The sequence below is a fragment of the Urocampus carinirostris genome, chromosome 8 (assembly GCF_059441175.1).
Source record: "Urocampus carinirostris isolate Australia breed hairy pipefish chromosome 8, RoL_Ucar_1.0, whole genome shotgun sequence".
In the NCBI taxonomy this organism is placed as follows: Eukaryota; Metazoa; Chordata; class Actinopteri; order Syngnathiformes; family Syngnathidae; genus Urocampus; species Urocampus carinirostris.
Window position 1 is genome coordinate 5,839,693 of NC_142356.1, and position 22,379 is coordinate 5,862,071.

The following is a 22,379-nucleotide window of genomic DNA, read 5'->3' on the forward strand; positions in this document are numbered from 1 at the left end:
AGATGGAGAGAGTGAGAGACATTGAGATGGAGAGAGAGAGAGAGAGAGACATTGAGATGGAGAGAGAGAGACATTGAGATGGAGAGAGTGAGAGACATTGAGATGGAGAGAGAGAGAGAGAGAGAGACATTGAGATGGAGAGAGAGACATTGAGATGGAGAGAGTGAGAGACATTGAGATGGAGAGAGAGAGATGGAGAGAGATACAAATACAGTGTCCTTGTGAGACGCACCTGGCTTTGGCAACATCAAGTTGACATATTTCAACCTGCAGCTCGTTTTTCTCTTGCGCTTCTCTGAGTGTTGTCGCGCGGGCCGGATTCAATCCCTTAGCGGGCCTGATCTGGCCCGCGGGCCGCCTGTTTGACACCTGTGCTCTAAACCCATAATTTGGAACCCTACATTCAGTTTAGAACCCAAATACGGAGTTCCAACCCTAGTTCCTAAACCTAAACCTACACCCAAAAGGTTTGGTGTGAATCATGTTACCATGTACCTGTCTTCTTGGGCGTGACCCATAGGACAATGCTGTACAAACTAATGCCAGCTGCCGTCAATCACGAGGGAAGAAGGAATGCAATGGCGGGCGAAGCCAGCAGAGAGCAGCGTCAGAGTCATTTTTAAGCAGACTTGTTTTAGAAACATGGCCACAATATCCAGCATTTCCATCGTTGAAAACACATTCAAATTCAAGCATTTTCAAAGATTTCAAGCACCCGTACAAACCCTGTGTAAAACAAGTTAAAATACCCTTATTTACCCCCATCCATCAACCAGGAACGCCAAATGCACAGACACACGGGATGAAATCCAATCAAAATAAATAATACATTCATTGAAATAATACAATAAATACACTTATGGCAAGGCAAAGACTAACCATGTGAGGAAAGGAACCTGAGGGGGGCTCATCCACACTGATAGGGATGGCAGTAGATGGCCTCAGGAAAGGATTTCCAGCCATCAAACCACACCCTACAACACATTTTAGTTATATTTTGGATATGTGGAATGAAATTGAGCTCAGAGTCAAAAAGAACACCACCATAAGAAGGTTTAACATCCTTGTAGTACTGGAAAAAGTTTCTCTCTCTGACTTTCAGGGCAGAGGACGAAGACGTTTGTTTTGTCTTGGATGAGCTTTAGAACGTTCCTATGCTATCCATGACTTAATATCTAAAACACATGTATCCTGATAACATCCCCAAGGGGATTTCCATACAATATTAAAAAGTACCGGGCCTAAGATTGAACCTTGTGGAACTCCACATGTAACCTGATGCATCCATACTTACTAAGAAACTGTGAGGTTCTGCATAAAACCAGTTCAAAACACTACCAGAGTTGCCCACCACGTCTCTTTCTTTCTCTCTTTCTCTTTCTATTTCTCTCTCTATTTCTTTCTTTCTTTCTCTTTCTCTCTCTTTCTCTCTTTATCTCGCTTTCTCTTTCTCTCTCTATTTATTTCTCTCTTTCTTTCTCTTTCTCTTTCTCTTTTTCTCTTTCTCTTTCTCTTTCTCTTTCTCTCTTTGTTTCTTTGTTTGTTTCTTTAGAAAATGGGCAAAACACAGCCCCCTGTCCCAAATGTTGATAAATAATAAATCTTTCTTGTGACTAATTGGCATCTGTTATCCATGCTCACTTCCCTAGTACGAGTTGGGAAAATTCCCACTTCCCACGAACGCAGCCTTAGTTGTTATTGCCATTTACTAAACTCGCCATTTGGGGAATCATTTTGTTTTCTTGCCAGATGTCTTGTTTCGTTTCACAGACTCAGGAACATCGGCAAAAATCTCAGGAAAAAAGGGCAAAAATATTGATGAATATCATTCTTGGGTAAATATTTTTGCATTTCCAATAGCTGTACTCCCATGAGATGGGAAAAGTCCCACGTTTATTGAATGCAGCACTAGTTATACAGCCATACAGAATACAAGACTCGCCAATTATAGATTTAATATTTACTTTTTTATTTGCAATTTCGCTGATCTCGGAAAACGGGCAAAAATAAAATTATACCCAAGTTCTATCTTCAGTTCAGGTTTTGATTCCCGTTAAATTATAAATTCATCTTTTTCTTCAATGGTGATGAATATCATTGTTTTGTGCGTACTTAGCATCTTCTTGTCCTAATCACGTTTCTTGTATAAGTTGGGAAAAGTCCCACTTTCACAAACGCAGCACTAGTCAACAACGAATATGTACTGTACACTAAACTCGCAGATAAGATAATAGTTCCTATTTTTCTCGTCAGATGTGTTTATTTTCGCTAGTCACAGAAAATGGTCAAAATGGGAAAATGATGTTGGTTTAGGGGGGCTTATTTTTCACCTCTGTTGTTCTATTCACTTCTGTTGTATAGGTTAATGGAAAATTCCCACTTTCACAAATGCAACACTAGTCATAATAGCGATACAGTAAAATAGCCTCGCAAATTAGGACCCATTTTTGTCAGACGAGTTTAATATTACTAATCAAATAATATCGCCAATAAAAGAGGAAACATATTGCTGAATGTCAATTTTGGTGTCTACTTGTTATCGCCGTTATTTTAGTCACTTCCCTTGTAGGAGTTGGGAAAGGTCCCAATTTCCACAAACGCACCGTATAGTCATTCAGTATAATAAACTTGCAAATTAGAAACAAAATCTTATTTTCCTGTCAGATACGTTAAATTTCAGTAATTACAGAATATTAGCAAAAATATCAGAAAAAAATGAGCACACATGTTAATAACTGTAACCTATCGTGACCAATTAGCATCTTTATCTGCGTTAACGAGTCTCGTATGAGTTGGGGAAAGTCCCATTTTCCACAAATGTGGCACGAGAGATTTGCAAATCTGGATTTATTTAGTTTTGAGTAGAAGTTGTATTTACTTTTGATAATCTCGGAAAATTGGCAAAAAATGTTGACAAATGCCATATTCGTTTGACCAATTGGCATCTCTTATCCGCACTAATTTCATCGTATGAGTATAAATTTAAAAAAATCCCACTTTCATCGAATGCAGCACTCGTAGTAACCCATGTACTAACCTCGCAAGTTAGAAATAAAATCTTTTCATTCTTTGTTTTACTTCATGATCACTTTTATCGGGGGACGATGATTCAAATCAAGTAAAAGAGCACCGAAGTCTTTCTTTTAATTAGAGAATCAAATCCGAATAAATCAATGCGTTGCGTTACCTGTCACTCAGACTCCCGAAGGTGATGGCTCCAAATAACACGCCGACAAAAAAGATAGTGGCCGTCGCTTGGCTCCTGCTCCTTTTATCGCACACCAGGTCCCACTATTAGAAAAAAATATCATTTTTTTCATTTACCACTTCCCAAAACCACAACAAAAACACCAAACTATCCAGGTCACCTGAGTGGCCAAAGTGGACGTGAACGTCGCATTATCGTACACCCATCCGTCCAAACACGGCGTGGTGGGCGCTCCTGTGACGTCATCGGTGGCGTTCAGGAGCAGGTGATAATGGGGTTCCGTGAACTTCCGACAGGAGCTCCGCGCGCCGTTATCTCCCACGGGGATACTGACCGTGATCCATTCCTCCAGGGTTAAATTGGCGAGGGGTTCCCCGCCGTTCTCGTGGGCGAGGCGGCATCGATGCGCGGGCACGGCCGCGATGAAGCTATTCAGCAGGAAGTGGCAGGGAAGAGTAAAGCGGCTAATAAAACTGATGGCCACCATCGTTTTCTGGAAGCGGCCGAAGCCGCCAATTTCGGAGATGAGGTCTTCGAATTTCATGATGCGCGAACGGGCGAGAAATGCGCGGAGAAGCCTTATTACGAGGAGAAAATGGAAATGATAGGAGGGGAGGGGTAGGGGGAGAGGTTATACAGTCCGCCTAGGAGGCGCCGACAAAGACCGATTCATAATTTGCCCGCAAAGGTACCGTAAGTGCTGTGGCGCTTGCGAACGAAGTGGCTCCGTGAGACGACTCTTTAAAGTGGAAGGAGAGTCGGCTCCCCATCAATTAGGAACCTTCGAGAGGTTTTTCCTCCCTAACGCCACAGTACATTTTGCACCCGTTTCACAATTAGTTCCCCTCTACTTTCCAATACTTTTTCACTACTTTTCACCATTCTAACTACTTTTTCCATATATGTTTCATGTGTTTTATCATACTTTTTGTTACTTTTTAGTACTTTTTCCATATCTTCCCACTGTTTTTTGCATAGCTATCACCGTTTCACTACTTTTCACAAATGTATACTGCTTTTCACTATTTACATTCATTTCACTATTTTAGAGTATATTTTCCCATACTTTTTGGTTTCTTTTCCATGTGTTTTACTATTTTCTCACGATTTTTTAGTACTTTTGAAATCTGTTTAAAATTTGTCACTACTTTTTTTTCACTATTTCAGTATTTTTCACAAATGTTTTACTACTTTCTGTTACTTTTTCAATACTTTTCACGATTTTAACTACTTTTTCCATATATGTTTCATTTATTTTAGATACTTTTAAGTACTTTATCATACTTTTTCGTTACTTTTAACTATTTTTTTGTATAGCTTTCACCGTTTTCACTACTTTTCAAATGTATATTGCTTTTCAGTACATTTTACATTTCACTATTTTAGAGTATATTTTCCCATACTTTTTGGTTTCTTTTCCATGTGTTTTACTATTTTCTCACGATTTTTTAGTACTTTTGAAATCTGTTTAAAATTTGTCACTACTTTTTTTCACTATTTCAGTATTTTTCACAATTTTTTTACTACTTTCTGTTACTTTTTCAATACTTTTCACAATTTTAACTACTTTTTCCATATATGTTTCATTTATCTTAGATACTTTTAAGTACTTTATCATACTTTTTCGTTACTTTTAACTATTTTTTTGTATAGCTTTCACCGTTTTCACTACTTTTCAAATGTATATTGCTTTTCAGTACATTTTACATTTCACTATTTTAGAGTATATTTTCCCATACTTTTTGGTTTGTTTTCCATGTATTTTACTGTTTTCGCACTACTTTTTAGTACTTTTGCTGTATGTTTCAAATTTTCTTTTTTTGCCCAACTCACTATTTTTCACTACTTTTACAGTATTTTTAATGAATTTTTACTACTTTCCGGTACTTTTTCCCTTCTTTCTCATACTTTTTCATTACTTTTTCGTAGTTTTTCCGTATTTTCCCACTACTTTTTTTTGTATAACTTTCACCATTTTCACTACTTTTTACAAATGTATACTGCTTTTCAGTACTTTTTACATTCATTTCACTATTTTACAGTATATTTTCCCATACATTTTTGTTTTTTTTTCCATGTGTTTTACAATTTTCGCACTACTTTTTAGTACTTTTGCTATGTTTTAATTTTATCACGACTTTTTTAAAGGACTCACTACTTTTCACTACTTTTTCAGTATCTTTAATGAATTTTTACTACTTCCCGGTACTTTTTCAATACTTTTCACTATTCTTACTACTTTTTCCATATAGGTTTAATTTATTTTAGATACTTTTAAGTACTTTATCATCCTTTTTCGTTACTTTTTAGTACTTTTCCCATATTTTCCCACTACTTTTTTTCCTATAGCTTTCACTGTTTTCAGTACTTTTTACAAATGTATACTGCTTTTCAGTTCTTTTTACATTCATTTCAATGTTTTAGAGTATATTTTACCATACTTTTTGGTTTTTTTCCATGTGTTTTACTATTTTCGCACTACTTTTTAGTACTTTTGCAATGTTTCAATTTTGTCACTACTTTTTTTTACACGACTCACTATTTCCACTACTTTTTCAGTATTTTTACTACTTTCAAGTACTTTTTCAATACTTTTCACTATTCTAACTACTTTTCCATATATGTCTTATTTATTTTAAATACTTTTAATTACTTCATGATTCTTTTTCGTTACCTTTTTAGTAACTTTTCCATATTTTCCTACAATTTTTTTTCTGTAGCTTTCACCATTTTCACTACTTTTTACAAATGTATACTGCTTTTCAGTACTTTTTACATTCATTTCACTATTTAAGAGTATATTTTACCATACTTTTGGCTTCATTTTCCATGTGTTTTACTATTTTCCTACTAGTTTTTAGTCCTTTTGCAATACGTTTCAATTTTGTCACTACTTTTTTACACAACTCACTATTTTTCACTACCTTTTCAGTATTTTTCACAAATGTTTTCTACTTTCCAGTACTTTTTCAATACTTTTTACTCTTCTAACTACTTTTTCCATATATGCTTCGTTTATTTTAGATACTTTTAGGTATTTTATCATACTATTTCGTTACTTTTTAGTACTTTTTCCATATTTTCCCACTACTTTTTTTTCTATAGGTTACACCGTTTTCACTACTTTTTACAAATGTATACTGCTTTTCAGTACTTTTTACATTCATTTCACTATTTCCCCTTACTATTTGGTTTCTTTTCCATCTGTTTTACCATTTTCTCACTACTTTTTAGTACTTTTGGTATATGTTTGAATTTTGTCACTACTTTTTTTACACGACTCACTATCTTTCACAAATTACTACTTTTGAGAACTTTAATCTTACATGTGACTCTTTTTTTCTCTACATTTGTGTAGTTTTTCTCATATTTTCCAGTACCTACTCCATATTTTACACTACTTTTTCAGTATTTTTCACGAATTTTTACTACTTTGTAGTACTTTAATTATACATGTCACTACTTTTTTCTCTATATTTGTGTAGTTTTTCCTCATACTTTTCACTCTATATTTTTCACAAATTTTTCAGTATTTTTCACGAATTTTTACTACTTTTTAGTACTTTAATCTTACATGCCGCTACTTTTTTCTCTACAATTGTGTAGTTTTTCTCATACTTTTCAGTATCTACTCCATGTTTTTCACTACTTTTTCTACCAATTTTTCTGTACTTTTTTCATACATGTCACTTTTTAAAGTTTCAGTACTTCACTGTACTTTTTTATTACTTACCAGTACTTTTTCTATTCTTTTTAGAACTTATTTTCCTACGTTTCGATCTGGATACTACTTTTTGCAATTTTTCACTACGTTTTCAGTTGTTTTTGCAAATATTTACGACTTTGCAGTACTTTCCTCTTACTTTTCAGTACTTTTCTCATATTTTTCAACACTATAATCTATTTTTCCCACAGATTTCTTTACTCATTACTCGCTGATATTTCTATACTTTTCACGATTTGTACTAGTTTTCAGTACTATATTGTGCTTTTTCATTACTTTTCAGGATGTTTTACATACTTATATTAAATATTGTCACTACTGTTTCCCATACTTCTACTTCCTTCTCAGTGCTTTTCACACATTTGTATTACTCTTTAGTACTTTTTACATGTATTTTTCTACTTTGGAGTGTCTTTCTAGACTTTTCACTACCCTTTCCATACTTTTCTCAATTTCCTTTTACAACATTTTCTGTCATTTCTTTTCAAAATTTTGAATACTTTGATGTAATTTTCCTCATACGCTTCTCTTTTTTTTACTATTCAGTACTTTTTCCTTACGTTCAATTTGAGTATTTTTCCATACTTTTTCAGTTTTTACTAGTATGCCAAAAACTTTTTTTAATTTTCTCTTTTTTTCTTGATTGTTTCTCTTCTCTTTTTTCTTTCTTTGCTTTTTCCTTTTTTTATTTCATTTTTTCTCATGTTTCTATTTGTTTCTTTTTTTTATAGATCATTTTTATTTTGTCCTTTGGCTCCATTTTTTTGACGTTTTTTAAAAGTAATTCCGTTCATAATGTTACTAATATTAGTTTAAATATGGCTTAAAGCAACGACATCAATTTTGAGGAGCCGTTCAGCAGCCGAAAGAGTCGGCTCCTTTTCGTGAGCCGAGCCGAAAGAGCCGCTTCTCTAAAAATAAGAGCCCTAATTGCCATCACTCAGAAGTGGGCGGTGGTCCTCGTGACGTCACAGGTCTTGCACAAGCAGAAGACGACCCCCTGCTGTTTCAGCACGTGCGAGGAAAAAAATGCACGGAACATCACATGCGCCTTCCAAATAATCTAACAAAACTCTAAAAAAACCCATCTAAAAATGAAAACAAAACTCGTGAAAAATGTCCAGAGCGTAGTAGGGAAGCGCTTACGTAACATCATATGTAGTAAAGCTCGACAGTTATTTTTTAGCGATGCGAACAAAGAGTTGGGATGTGTGACAAGAGAGTTCACTCCGTTCACCAAAACAGCGTGAATCTTTGTCGTTCCAGTTGCTGCTATCAATCACAAAAGAAGGAATTTCTCGTGCGAGAAGGGTTAGGGTTTTTAAAGCCTAACTAAATGAAATAAATACTAAAATACTCTGGAAAATTGTACTTGCTTAGACGTAATACTTGTAAGGAAACCCTAGAGGGCCAAAAAGCATTATTGCCTGTTATGCAATTATCCTTTTTTCAATGATTTTTGTTATTTAGTGGTCGTTTTTTTCTTCAGTTAAGGTTTTAATCTGGTGATAGGGGTTGAAAATAGGGCTTTAATGAAATATTTGTGTTTCAAATGATCAATAGGTGTTCAAACTAAGGTTTGAGTTACAAATTTGGGTTTTATTGAACGAGAAGGTGCTTCATTTGGGTTTATCATTGGAGATAGGGTTTCAAACTACGGTTAAGGTTTTCAATCAAGATTGGTCATCGAAATAGGGTTTCAAATCACATATTTTATGGGGAGGATCGGTGCTCAATTTAGGGTTATGAAAGGGAAATGATGGTTAAAAATGGGTTACAGGAAGTGTTTTGGTTTCAAAATAAAGATAGGGTTTCAAACTACGGTTAAGGTTTTCAATCAAGATTGGTCATCGAAGTAGGGTTTCAAATTACGTTTTTTGGGGGGAGGATCGGTGTTTAATTTAGGGTTTCGAAACGGAAATGATGGTTCAAAAATGGGTTACAGGAAGTGTTTTGTTTCAAAATAAAGATAGGGTTTCAAACTACGGTTAAGGTTTTCAATCAAGATTGGTCATCGAAATAGGGTTTCAAATCACATATTTTATGGGGAGGATCGGTGCTCAATTTAGGGTTACGAGAGGGAAATGATGGTTCAAAATGGGTTACAGGAAGTGTTTTGGTTTCAAAATAAAGATAGGGTTTCAAACTACGGTTAAGGTTTTCAATCAAGATTGGTCATCGAAGTAGGGTTTCAAATTATGTTTTTTGGGGGAGGATCGGCGCTCAATTTAGGGTTTCGAAACTGAAATGATGGTTCAAAAATGGGTTTCAGGAAGTGTTTTGGTTTCAAAATAAAGATAGGGTTTCAAACTGAGGTTTGAGAATCAGATTTCTACTTTTTTAATACTTTTCAAGATTTTGTAGTGCTTTTTACATTCTTTTCAGTAGTCTTCCCATACTTCTCACAATTGTCACTACTTTTCCCTACATTCAACTTTATTTCAACTTTTTTTAGGACTTTTTACTATTTTCTTTTTTTTTTCAGTATTCTACACTTTTTTTTACTGCTTTTCAGTGCTTTCAGTATCTTCCCATTCTTTTCCCATTATATCTTTTTTGTATATTTTCATCCCTTTCAGTATTTTTCTATACACTTCACTTTTCTTTCCTACTTTTCAGTACTTTTTTTTTCAGGACCAGAACGGAGACAGGACCCACTTGCGTTGCATTTCCCACAAGTTTTATTGGAAGAATAAGAAAGGGTTGCACCCGCGAGTCGGAAGCCAGGAAAGGAGAAAAAACATGGTCGAGGACAAAAAAGGTCGAAAGCCGGAGTGGGAGAGTAGACTTGATCAGGATCAAAAACGGGTCGAAGCTGGGGGACAGACGGGAGCAAAAACAGGTGGAAGTCGGAGTTGAAAAAGGCTTCCCTAGGGTTAACTGAGGTTCGCAGACGGACTGACAAAAGGGGACAGAGTGGGTTTAAATAGGGACAGAGAGCCAATCAGATTTCGAGGCATTCATGACACTTTTCCCATACTTTATACTACATTTCAGTTCTTTACCGTATTTTCCATACTTCTTAGCACTTTTCCATACCTTTTTCAAATACCGTTTGTATTTTCCATTCACTATTTTCCACTACTTTTTTTCCATACTTTTCACTCCTTTTAGTAATTCCACCTCAGTTTTCAGTATTTTCTACTACTTTTCAGTACCTTTTCCCTACTTTTCACAATTTTCACTACTTTTCAGTTCTTGTTCCACAATTTCCATTAGTTTCCACTACTTTATTCCATACTTTTTACTATCTTTAGTCTTTTTCACGACCGTTTCCATACTTCTCTCACAATTTCCAATTCTTTACAGTACCTTTGACTTTTCTTTCCTCCACACTTTCAACCATTTTTCACTACTTTATAGTACTTTCTTCCCTACTTTTCACAATTTTCCATACTTATATCTATTTTTAGTAGTTTCCAATATCATTTTTTCATACCTTTCACTATCTTTCACTCCTTTTAGTAATTCTCCCTCAAACTTTTCAGTATTTTCTCCAACTTTTCAGTACTGTTTCCCTACTTTTCACAATTGTCACTACTTTTCAGTTCTTGTTCCACAATTTCCTTTAATTTCCACTACTATATTCCATACTTTTTGCTATTTTTAAGACTTTTCATGACCTTTTCCATACTTCTTACAATTTCCAATATTTTTCACTATGTTTCTCGTGCATTACACAATTTTCAATAGTTTACAGGACTTTTGACTACTTTTGTAGTTCTTTCCTCCACACTTTTATCCATTTTCCACTACTTTATAGTACTTTCTTCCCTACTTTTCACAATTTTCTACTACTTTTTTCCATACTTTTATCTATTTTTGGTTGTTTTCAGTATCGTTTCTCATACTTTTACCTATTTTTCACTAATTTCAGTAATTTCCCCCTCAAACGTTTCAGTATTTTCAACCACTTTGCAGTACTTTCCCCCCACTTTTCACAATTGTCACTACTTTTGAATTCTTGTTCCACAATTTCCATTAGTTTCCACTACTTTATTCCATACTTTTCGCTATTTTTAATACTTTTCACGACCTTTTCCCTACTTCTCTCACAATTTTCAATATTTTTTACTGTCATTCTTGTGCATTTCACCCTTTTCAATTATTTACAGTACTTTTGACTACTTTTGTAGTTCTTTCCTCCACACTTTTAACCATTTTCCACTACTTTATAGTACTTTCTTCCCTACTTTTCACTATTTTCCACTACTTTTTTCGATACTTTTATCTCTTTTTAGTAGTTTTCATACTTTTCACTATTTTTCACTCCTCTCAGTAATTTCGCCTTAAACCTTTCAGTATTTTCTACTACTTTTCAGTACTTTTTCCATACTTTCACAATTGTCACTACTTTTCAGTTCTTGTTCCACAATTTCCATTAGTTTCCACTACTTTATTCCATACTTTTTGCTATTTTTAGTACTTTTCATGACCTTTTCCAAACTTCTCAATTTTCAATATTTTTCACTACTTTTCTCGTATATTTCACGATTTTCACTACTTTACATTACTTTTGACTACTTTGCAGCACCTTTTCCATACTTTTGACTACTTTTTTTAGTTCCTTTCTCCACACCTTTAACCATTTTTCACTACTTTATAGTACTTTTTCCCTACTTTTCACAATTGTCACTATTTTCAGTTCTTGTTCCACAATTTCCATTAATTTCCACTACTTTATTCCATACGTTTGACCATTTTTAGTACTTTTCATGACCTTTTCCATACTTCTCACAATTTTTAATATTTTTCACTACTTTTCTCGTACATTTCACTACTTTGCCGTACCTTTTCCATACTTTTGACTACTTTTTTTTAGTTCTTTCCTCCACACCTTTAACCATTTTTCACTACTTTATAGTACTTTCTCTCTACTTTTCACAATTTCCACTGCTTTGTTCCGTACTTTTCACTATTTTTTACTACTTTTCAGTACTTTTCCCAACATTTTTACTATTTTTCATGACTTTATCTTACATTTCAGGACTTTTTCATACTTCCCAGTACTTTTTCCATGTTTCACTATCTTTGCTTTCTTACCAGTAGTTTTTCAGCCTATACGTCAACCGAATGATTTCAGCCTTTTTCGACGTTACGAGCAACTTCCAAGTAAGACCTATTTACGCACCGATTATTTCAGTAAAATGTTGTTAAATCGAAATGCAATTGTTATTGTTTTTGTCCCTTTTGGGCTTCCATTATCTGGTCAGTTGCTCAGAAGCCAAACTTGAGTCGTCAATCCTTCATTGGACGCATATTTATAGCCAAGCGACTTAGTTTGTCATACCAGTTTAAAAGAGCCGAGCGCTTTTTTTTTTTGGACACGACGGGGGTCGAAACATTTCGGCACATGTCTCGCGTTACTTCGGGACTGCGAAGGCGGCCTCCAAACCGCAACACTTCTGAGGGCTTCCAACTGCTTTTGGAAGGACCCAACTACCATCGGGGGGTACAGCTCATTCGTCTTCCAGGACGTTTTTAATTCGAGGAAGTTTGGAATTTTCTTGAAAGGGTCGGGTTTCAAAGCGGGATTATAGATGAGAGAGCATGAGTGTGAAACTTGTTCCTCTGAGGGGAACATACAGAGAAGAAATGATCGGACCACTTTTTTCAACTGGGGTTAGGGGGTCTTGTTTGAAATAAGGATTTTAATTTGAAGATGGGTGTTCAATTAGGGTTTGATTTTCACATTCTGCTCCCCATCCATTATCTGCACCGCTTATCCTCAGTAGGGTCACGGGGGTGCTTGAGCCCATCCCAGCTATCTTCGAGCAGTGGGCAGGGAACACCCAGTTTCAGGGCACATTCTGCTTCCCATCTGACCCAAATAGATTACCGTATTTTCCGCACTACAAGGCGCACCTAAAAGCCTTTATTTTTTTCAAAAGCTAACCATGCGCCTTATAATACAGTGCGCCTTATATACGGATCAATATTAAGTCGCAAAGTCTTGCAACTAATGCAAGCAGCCGCCGACTCGATTTTCCCCCGAAGGCGAAGTCGTCCGCGGTGTATGCTGGGATTTATATACCGGCGTTTCATTTCCTAACCAATGTGTCAATCATCATTTGAATCAGTCACTATTGGCTAAAGTTATTCGGAGGTAAAGGAGGCAGATCCTTTTTAGCATTTACAGGTTCGCATAGGCTAAAGGGGCGAAACAAAGCCTGCAATTGGCCGAAAAAGATGAATGTGAATCACACCTTGGTTGGGTTGCACTACGGCATAGAGAAAACATTTTTTACTATTCTCTATTTGTAAATATTTGACTCTCCTGGATTTACTACATTCACGGTTGTAAGAAGACCACAGTTACGTATCGTTATTGAATGTGATGGCTGCAAGAGAACTTGTGGCGGCTTTATATTTTCCCGGTATCATGTTTTAGAACGATCTTGATGTTTCTGTGATGAGTCTATTTTGAAACTCAATTCAATTCAAAGTGTTTATTGTCATAAGCACAGTAAACAACCCCGTTTCCCTGCACAATCAAATTCTTACTTTGCTGTCCACACAGTTGCCAGCAAAAAATAAAATGGAAACTAAGAAATGTTTGTTTGGTGACATCGTACGGACACCGCATCCGCACGTGTCTACGACACGTATTTGCTTCTTTGCAAGCTTTGGGAATGTTAAGGGGGTAATAAGTTGAACTGACTATCTGACCGTTTTGTCGACGTTCCCATTGTAGCGCCTTATAATCCGGTGCGCCTTATGTATGGAAAATATAGGACCAAAAACCATTTTTTGGGGGTGCGCCCGATAACCCGGTGCGCCTTATAGTGCGCAAAATATGGTACATTTGCTTTCACACTCAAGTGAACTCTGGACTAGTTCTCCTCCGTCCACACCACGTCTTCCAGCAAGGCTCAGTCTAGTTTTTTGATCCTGGCAGCAACAATTTGGCCAAAATTCCCATTCCCATTTTCCTCGGACTTGTTTGCTCTAAACAAAATCAATTTGTCGGGCTGGGCTTTTATACCCTAAGGTTGCCTCATCCGGGTTGTCTAGCATCAAAAATTTGCAGCTGGTTCAAAATATGACTGCAAGATGATTGACTTAGACAAGCAAGTTTGACCATATCACTCCTATATTAGCTAACTTGCACAAGTCATGTTTATTTGTATAGCTCTTAATCCACAGGTGTCAAACAGGCAGCCCGCGGGCCAGATCAGGCCTGCTAAGGGATTGAATCCAGCCCGCGAGACAAAACTCAGAGAAGCACAAGAGAAAAACAAGCTGCAAGTTGAAATATGTCAACTGTTGCCAAAGCCAGGTGCCTCTCACAAGGACACTGTACTTGTCTCTCTCTCTTTTTCTCTTGCTTTGTTGTTCTTTGTCTCTTTCTCTCCCCGTGTCTTTTTAACTTATTTTGCTCTAAGTTCCTTTTCTTTCTTTTCTCTCCTTCTGTCTTTCTATTTCTTTCTTCTTCTCCCTTTCTTTTTCCCCTCTCTCAGGACTTATCTCTTTTGTTTCTCATGCTTTCTACCTCTCTCTCTTTGTCCTGCCCTCTCTTTTTTCCCTCCCTCTTTCTCTTATTTCTATATCTATTTTTCTTTCTCTTTATTCTACTAGTCCGGCCCCCGACAGAATGTTTGTTCTATCGTGTGGCCCCCCCGAGTTAAAATGAGCTTGACACCCCTGCCTTAATCACACGGTGTCTCAAAGGGCTGCAGGATGAAAGGAAGAGAGAAGCAAGAGAACTACATAAAGACAGGACGGGAGAAAGAGAGAATGAAAGAAAGGACAAAATGAAGAGAGAAATACAGAAAGAAGGAAGAGAAAAAAAAGACAAAAGGAGCGAGAGAAAAAAGAGAGAAAGAAAGAACGGCAGCAAGAAGGAAACAAAGGAAGAAAGGAAAGAAAGAAAGGAACAAAGGAGTTGAAGTACATTGAAATTGCCAACGGAAATGCCGCTTTAACCCCAAAGATAATCAGTCCTCTTTTATTAAGGATGTGGAAACTTCCCAATGACAATTGGATATAATTATAAATAATTCCTGTATTTATAGTTGTAACCTAATAGTTACCAATTATCAATTAGTCTCACAACAGTATAAACTATATTCTGATATGAATAAATCTGAATTTTCATTATTGCATATAAATCAAATGGGTTCCCCACCCATGCACAGGCTCCCAGTCCGTCCAAGATGTCACTTTAAGATTCTCTTACTAACATACAAATGTTTGCATGGACTTTCCCCCTCTTATCTCTCTGATTTGATTTCCCCCTTTTGTTCCTGCACAGAGCCTCCGCTTTGAAAATGTCAGTCTACTTGTGACTCCAAGAGCCAAGAAGAAATCCGCGTGTTCGAGAACGTTCGCCATCCGGGCCCCGGTGCTGTGGAATGCGGTGCCTCTGGAGGGGAGATCTGCAACCTAAGTGAAAGTTTTCAACTCTAGATTTAAGACCCACTTCTGATTAATAGCTTATGATTGATGCCCATCTCATACTTTTATGTTCCTGTCTTTTTCTCTCGAGATGAGTCAGTGGACCTGTGCCTGGACCTGAAGCATGTCAACGTCTGCATCGACAGGAAGCTGCGTCGTTGCTGTTATGGACACATTTTTTTACATCAAAATTTTTTCTGATGTTCACTATGTTTTGTGTATTTTGACCCAATGCAAAATCGATTGCATCCTGGTCATCTGGAAGGGAGATTACCACTTGTGAGGCCCCTTCTCAAAGTTTCTTATTTTCCCCATGTCGGGGTTTTTGAGGTTTTCCTTGTGTCACAAGCCAGAGACACGGGGAGGGGGACAAGACCCAATAGCGTTCGTTTAACTCAGTCTTATTGAAAAAGAGAGCAGTGCTCGCTTCCACGATCCGACGATCGTCAGACAGGGGTAGCTGATGGCAGGAACGCGAAGGGGCACTTCCGTGTCAAGCGGGGATAGTCATGGGTGGCAGGAAAGCTGGTTGGTAACTGGAACAGGGGAGTAAGGCAGAATTGGGTCCAGAAACAGGTCGACAACAGGTAATCAGGCAGGAGAACACAGAGCAAAACAGGTCGGTGGTCGGGATGGCAGATTAGGGCAGATACAGGTCCAGAAACAGGTCGGCAACAGGTAATCAAGCAGGAGAAAAAAGTGTTCCGGATGGCAGATCAGGGCAGAAACAGGTCCAGAAACAGCAGAAAATAGAGCAAAACAGGTTGGTGGTCGGGCCGGCAGATTAGGGCAGAAACAGGTCGGCAACAGGTATCAGGCAGGAGTGGACGGCAGGAAAATGTCGGAAGGTATGAGCTTGCCTAGCTGGGAGCATAGGTTCGTAAACGGTCTGACGCTGGTAACTGGGGCTTTAAAAAGTGGCAGGGAGCGACCAGCAATGTTGGCGCCAACGGGGCAGCAGTAGGTGCCCTGAATCAGTAATCATAACACTTGCCTGCATGTTGGTTTAAGATCAGGGGATAGTGTTATTGTAACCTGTACAGTCCGTTGAGACATTTTGTGATTGAAGGCGTCACAAATATATAAGACTTGACTTGTAGTAGCATGATATAGACAACAAAATACCTGTATGGCAGATTTTTCTCTTATTTAGATCTCCAGTGTAGGTTTTACATTAGGGTTTTATTTAGAGGATGAGTCAAATAAAAGGTTTTAAACTGGGGACAGCGGTTGAAACTAGGATTTCAATTCTAAATCAGGGCTTTAAATAGGAGGGGCAGGGATCAAACCAGACCCAGGGTGGATCCAAGCCCGAGGGGCATCCGCAGCACGTATTCGATTGCATATGAAGAGCTTTTAATGCCAGAAAACTGGCACACGTAACTTTCTCTTTTGCAACCTGTACACGTAACGCTTGTTTCGAAACCAAACCACGCCTTCTGTCACCTTTTTTTAAACTCACTGCACCCCTCTGGTACTTTTTTTTAACATCAAGTCTGTTTTCCTGACTGGCAAAGTAAAGGGTCTCATAACGCATATTTAGCCAGCATGTTATGACTTGGAAGTACAGCAAAATGTCTCCAGATGGCATTCAGCGAGAACCCAACTTTGTTTAATTACAGTCCTACGGATGAATCACCTGGAATAATCACAAAAATACCATTCGGCCCTGTAAGAAATCCTTGAGGAGATTAGCTTTGTGAGCATTAGCTTGATGCCAGTCAAGTCACTTATTTGTAAAGCCTTTTAGCGCAAAATTTCTCAAAGGACGGCAGAGGCCACGATTACAACATTCTCTAGTCTGAATCTTAAAACGTAGTCAACATCAACAATAAACCGGTACAGTGGAACCTCGGTTCTCGACCGTAATCCGTTCCAGAACCCTATTCGAAAACCGATTTGTTCGATCACTGGAATCATTTTTCCCCATTAAACATAATGTAAATCGTTTTAATCCGTTCCAACACCCTGAATGTTTACCTTGAATGTTTGACGGAAACTAAAGCTAACCCAGGCTAATCGTACGTTCGCGTTATCGTAACCTTCCGTACGAAAGATTACGCTAACATGAATGTGTGAATTAAAAAAAAAAAAAAAGGATAAAGAAAAGAATTATGAATAGGATTTCTTACCTTTGTGGTGGTCAGCAGAAGGTTCAGGTGGGGTATTCCCTAGCAAGATCAGACACTCGCACACCTTCATATTTGGCTATTATTTCTTTCTTAAATGCAATGGTTGTACGCACTACTTTTCTTTTTAAACCTGTAACAACTTTGCTGCTTGCACTGACTTTCTTCGGAGGCATAATAAGGGGCTAAAACACCCGTACGCCGTTTAGCATTGCACCCTAGCTTTCAAACTCCGATTTTTTGACCGAACAGCGAAGCAAGAATTTCTCGAAATTTTTGGTCGGACTCCGATTTGTTCCAACTGAGAGGCTTTCGAAAACAGAGGTTCCACTGTACTAGTGATATACGTCAAGTCAAATATTTTCAACTGGGGGTTTGGAAATCCTTAGCTGAACATTAGCATAGGTTTCCACTCCCCATTATACAATAATTCTATTTAGTAATCCCTGGATTGTTAAGCTAGCTATGTAGCTAGCTAGCTTGCTTTTAGTCAAGTCGGCGGCGCAGTGGTTAGCACATGTGCGGCACAGTTCATGTCTTGGGAACCTCCTGCGTGGGTTCAAATCCAGCTCCAGACTTCCTGTGCGGAGTTTGTATGTTCTACCCGTGCTTGCGTCGGTTTCCTCCCACGTTCCAAAAACATGCATTTCAGGTGAAATGGCCCGTCTAAATTGTCCCTAGGTGTGAATGAGCGAGCGAGTTAGCTGTCCCCGTGTGCCCTGCGATTAGCTGGCAACCAGTTCAGGGTGTCCCCTGCCCACTGCTTGCTGTGATGGGCTCCAGCACCCCCGCGACCCTACTGAGGATAAGCGGTGTAGCTGATGAGATGAGAAGTTTATTTGTATAGACCTTAATCACAAGGAGTCTCAAAGGGCTGCACAGACAACAGATTATTGCAAACCACAGACTATTATGACACTATCCCCTGATCTAAAACCTATATGAGGGCAAGGAAAAACTCAAAAACCTTGAGAAGGAACCGTACATCAGGTAATCCCCCTTCCAGGATGACCAGGCTGCAATGGATGTTGCAATAACAAATAATACAGATAAAATATAACGTAATTAAAGTATGATATAAAATAAAAAGTTTAAGAGAGAAATCCTATGATTTTAAATAACCGGACTTTCTTATATACAAATATATATCCTGTATACAGGTAAACCTTTTGCATAATTTATCATTTGATTTAAACAATATCTCTTTTAAAGGGCAGGGCACACATGTGAGACATGTGTCTCAATAAGTCTGCATAAAAATGACGCCGACAGTGCTTCCTGGTGGTTTTGCTTTGCCATTGCATTTCTTCTTCCCCCGTGATTAACGGCAGCGGCCATTATTTTGTATAGCATTGTCCTACAAAGCGTTATCACCCCCTATGGGACAAATGCATGCTAAACTTAAACAGGGAACAAAGAAATGTGTATTATTGCAAGGTTCACCGATCTCCTAACCGGATGGGTCGTCAGGGAACCTATGGGGGCGCAACTCTGGACAGCTTTCTCCACTGTTGACGGTTCCTGGCCTGTTCTTGGGTCATGGTAATGTTGGCACCAGTCCATTCATGAATGTTGTGGGCCCAGTTCTTCTTCTGCCCCCTTGGACTGTGCCCTGGAGAATGATCTTGGCCAGTCCTGAAGATCTTGTGGCGTGACCATACCACTGAAGTTTCTTGGTAGGGTCCAATGTGCCCTCTGATGGTGTTTGGTTTGTCACATGGGCTAAGTAGCGGATGCCTAGAAGTTTCCTGTAGCATCGCATCACCATGGCCTGGATTTTGTTTTCCAATTTTGCTGTGAGAGTCCATGTCTGGCAAGTATAGAGGAAGACAGAAGGAACCAGTGCTACTATGAGTCTGCTCTTTGATTCCACAGCTATGTTCTTGTCCCTCCAGATGGGCTTAAGTCTGGCAAGTGTGGCTGTGGTTTGAGCTATTCAGGCCATAGTTGATGGTCCTCACCCATCTTCTCATATGACAGCTCCAAGATATTTAAATGTGGTGACAGGTTCTAGCTGTCTGTGATTGATGGTGATGTTTGTAGTGATACCTTGGGGATTGTTGGTTACTACTTTTATTTCTGTGCCGATTTTCATCCCAATGACCAGTTTCTCTTTATCTCCTGCCAGCAAAACGGAGGTTAGTGACGTTGTGTCCGCCAATACTGACTTTAACTTCATCTTGCTCCAGAGCTTACGACATGATTCTCTCCAGAAAGATGTTGAATACAGTTAGAGAGAGAATGCTCTTCCTGGACTTCAGCTCAGCCTTCAATACCATTATCCCTGAGATCCTGGTGGAGAAACTCTCTCACCTAGGACTCTCTTCCTCCATCTGCCACTGGATAATGGATTTCCTCTCAAATCGCCCACTGTCTGAAACTTGTCCACCACGTCTGGAACACGGAGACCGGTTCCCCCCTTGTCTCACACCAACTGTGGTCTGAAACTATGCTCCATTGGTATCCTTGATCAGTTTCACACTGTTAGCATTGTCAGATTTTCAATGCTCTGAACTGGTTTCTGTCCCGTGTCGTAATTCCGCACGGTGGCCTACAAAGAGGCTAGCCATACTCTGTCAAACGCCTTCTTGAAATCAACAAAAACTCGACAGAGGTTTCTCTGGTGTCTTTGAATCTTCTCAAACAGGATGCGCAGATAAAAAAAATCTGTCCTCCAACAGCAGAAAAATGAAAAACATCTCAATCCAAGCCTACAGATCAACTTCCCCTGATCCTAAAAATAGAATTTTAATAAAATTTACTTACCATCTCGGTGGCCTAGTTGGTAGGGCGCCCGCTCTGAGACTGGGAGGTCGTTGGTTCAAGCCTAAGACTTACAACATTGGTACTCAATGCCTCCCTGCTTGGCGCTCGGCTGATCCTAAAAATCATACGTGAAAACATTCCAAGTCAAAAAGTCGAAAAAACCCCCAAAACCCTCGTACAATTTCAGTGAAACCGCCGAAAATAATGGCAAAATAATTTATTGAATCGAAAAACGGCAATTCACAGATGACAATATAAAAACATTCTTTTTATATAATGGTAAAAAAAAAAAAAGCTTGTGCTGTGACAACAACGGCTCATAAAAAAACGGTTAAAATATTCTAAAAACCCAAATCATCTTTGGCTGCTGGAGCTGGCTTGGCTCTCTCGACTGCCGTGAGCTTCCTTGTATTGATTTTTCCAAGTGCGGGGATCTTGCTCGTGAAGCTGAACACAAAAACAAAGCGGCGATCAAATTCAAACCATCAATCAATAAAAACGATTACATAGAAGACGGGATACCACGTTCATTTTTTCCGAGGTGGAGATCGCAAAGTGAAATGGCCGTAGAGCATAGGTGTCAAACAGGCGGCCCGCGGGCCAGATCGGGCCCGCCAAGGGATTGAATCCGGACCGCGAGACAACACTCAGAGAAGCGCAAGAGAAAAACAAGCTGCAGGTTGAAATGTCAACTTGATGTTGTCAAAGTCAGGTGCCTCGAACAAAGACACTGTGCTTGTATTTATTTCCGTCTCTCTCTCTCCCTCTCTCTCTCCCTCTCCAAGCATCAAGCTTTCCTTTTCCAGCTTTCAAATGAAACGGCTCCCCTTTTCTTTACAGTTTACACCAACCATATTGAACCCTAACCCTAACCCCCCCTTACGTATTTTTTTTTTCATTTTTGACATACTGTCCACCTTTACTTTTTTTTCAACATTTTCGACATACTGTCCACCTTTACGTTTTTTTCAACATTTTCGACATACTACACCCCTTGCGTATTTTTTTGACATTTTCGACATACTAACCCCTTACGTTTTTTTCAACATTTTCGACGTACTACCCCCTTTCGTTTTTTTTTCAACATTTTCGACATACTACCCCCCTTGCGTATTTTTTTGACATTTTCGACATACTACACCCCTTACGTTTTTTTCGACGCACAACCCCCTTACGTTTTTTTTTTCAACATTTTCGACGTACTACACCCCTTGCGTGTTTTTTTGACATTTTCGACATACTAACCCCTTACGTTTTTTCAACATTTTCGACTTACTACACCCCTTGCGTATTTTTTTTGACATTTTTGATATTTTCGACATACTAACCCCTTACGTTTTTTTCGACGTACTACCCCCTTACGTTTTTTTTTTCAACATTTTCGACATACTACACCCCTTGCGTATTTTTTTGACATTTTTGATATTTTCGACATACTACACCCCTTACGTTTTTTTCGACGTACTACCCCCTTACGTTTTTTTTTCAACATTTTCGACATACTACACCCCTTGCGTATTTTTCAACATTTTCGACATACTACACCCCTTACGTTTTTTTCGACGTACTACCCCCTCACGTTTTTTTTTTCAACATTTTCGACATACTACACCCCTTGCGTGTTTTTTTGACATTTTCGACATACTAACCCCTTACGTTTTTTCAACATTTTCGACTTACTACACCCCTTGCGTATTTTTTTTGACATTTTTGATATTTTCGACATACTAACCCCTTACGTTTTTTTCGACGTACTACCCCCTTTCGTTTTTTTTTCAACATTTTCGACATACTACCCCCCCTTGCGTATTTTTTTGACATTTTCGACATACTACACCCCTTACGTTTTTTTCGAAGCACAACCCCCTTACGTTTTTTTTTTCAACATTTTCGACATACTACACCCCTTGCGTATTTTTCAACATTTTCGACATACTACACCCCTTACGTTTTTTTCGACGTACTACCCCCTCACGTTTTTTTTTTTTCAACATTTTCGACATACTACACCCCTTGCGTGTTTTTTTGACATTTTCGACATACTAACCCCTTACGTTTTTTCAACATTTTCGACTTACTACACCCCTTGCGTATTTTTTTTGACATTTTTGATATTTTCGACATACTAACCCCTTACGTTTTTTTCAACATTTTC

The 22,379-nt window shown here is 38.3% G+C and overlaps 1 protein-coding gene across 2 annotated transcripts in view; it reads right to left on the minus strand.

The window, feature by feature from the left end:
* The window catches only part of LOC148360572 (solute carrier family 22 member 7-like), a 29,602-nt gene extending 25,755 nt beyond the window's left edge, over nt 1-3,847 (minus strand). The window contains exons 1-2 of one of the 2 annotated variants that reach the window (XM_088342987.1): nt 3,369-3,847; nt 3,188-3,291 (exon numbers count right to left, since the gene is read on the minus strand). In XM_088342987.1, coding sequence (XP_088199113.1) covers nt 3,188-3,291; nt 3,369-3,752 — 488 coding nt within the window. In that variant the 5' untranslated portion in view covers nt 3,753-3,847. Of the gene's footprint in view, nt 1-879; nt 977-3,187; nt 3,292-3,368 lie in introns of those variants that run through there. The other variant, XM_088342988.1, reaches the window with a different exon arrangement.
* Between the last annotated feature and the right edge of the window lie 18,532 nt (nt 3,848-22,379).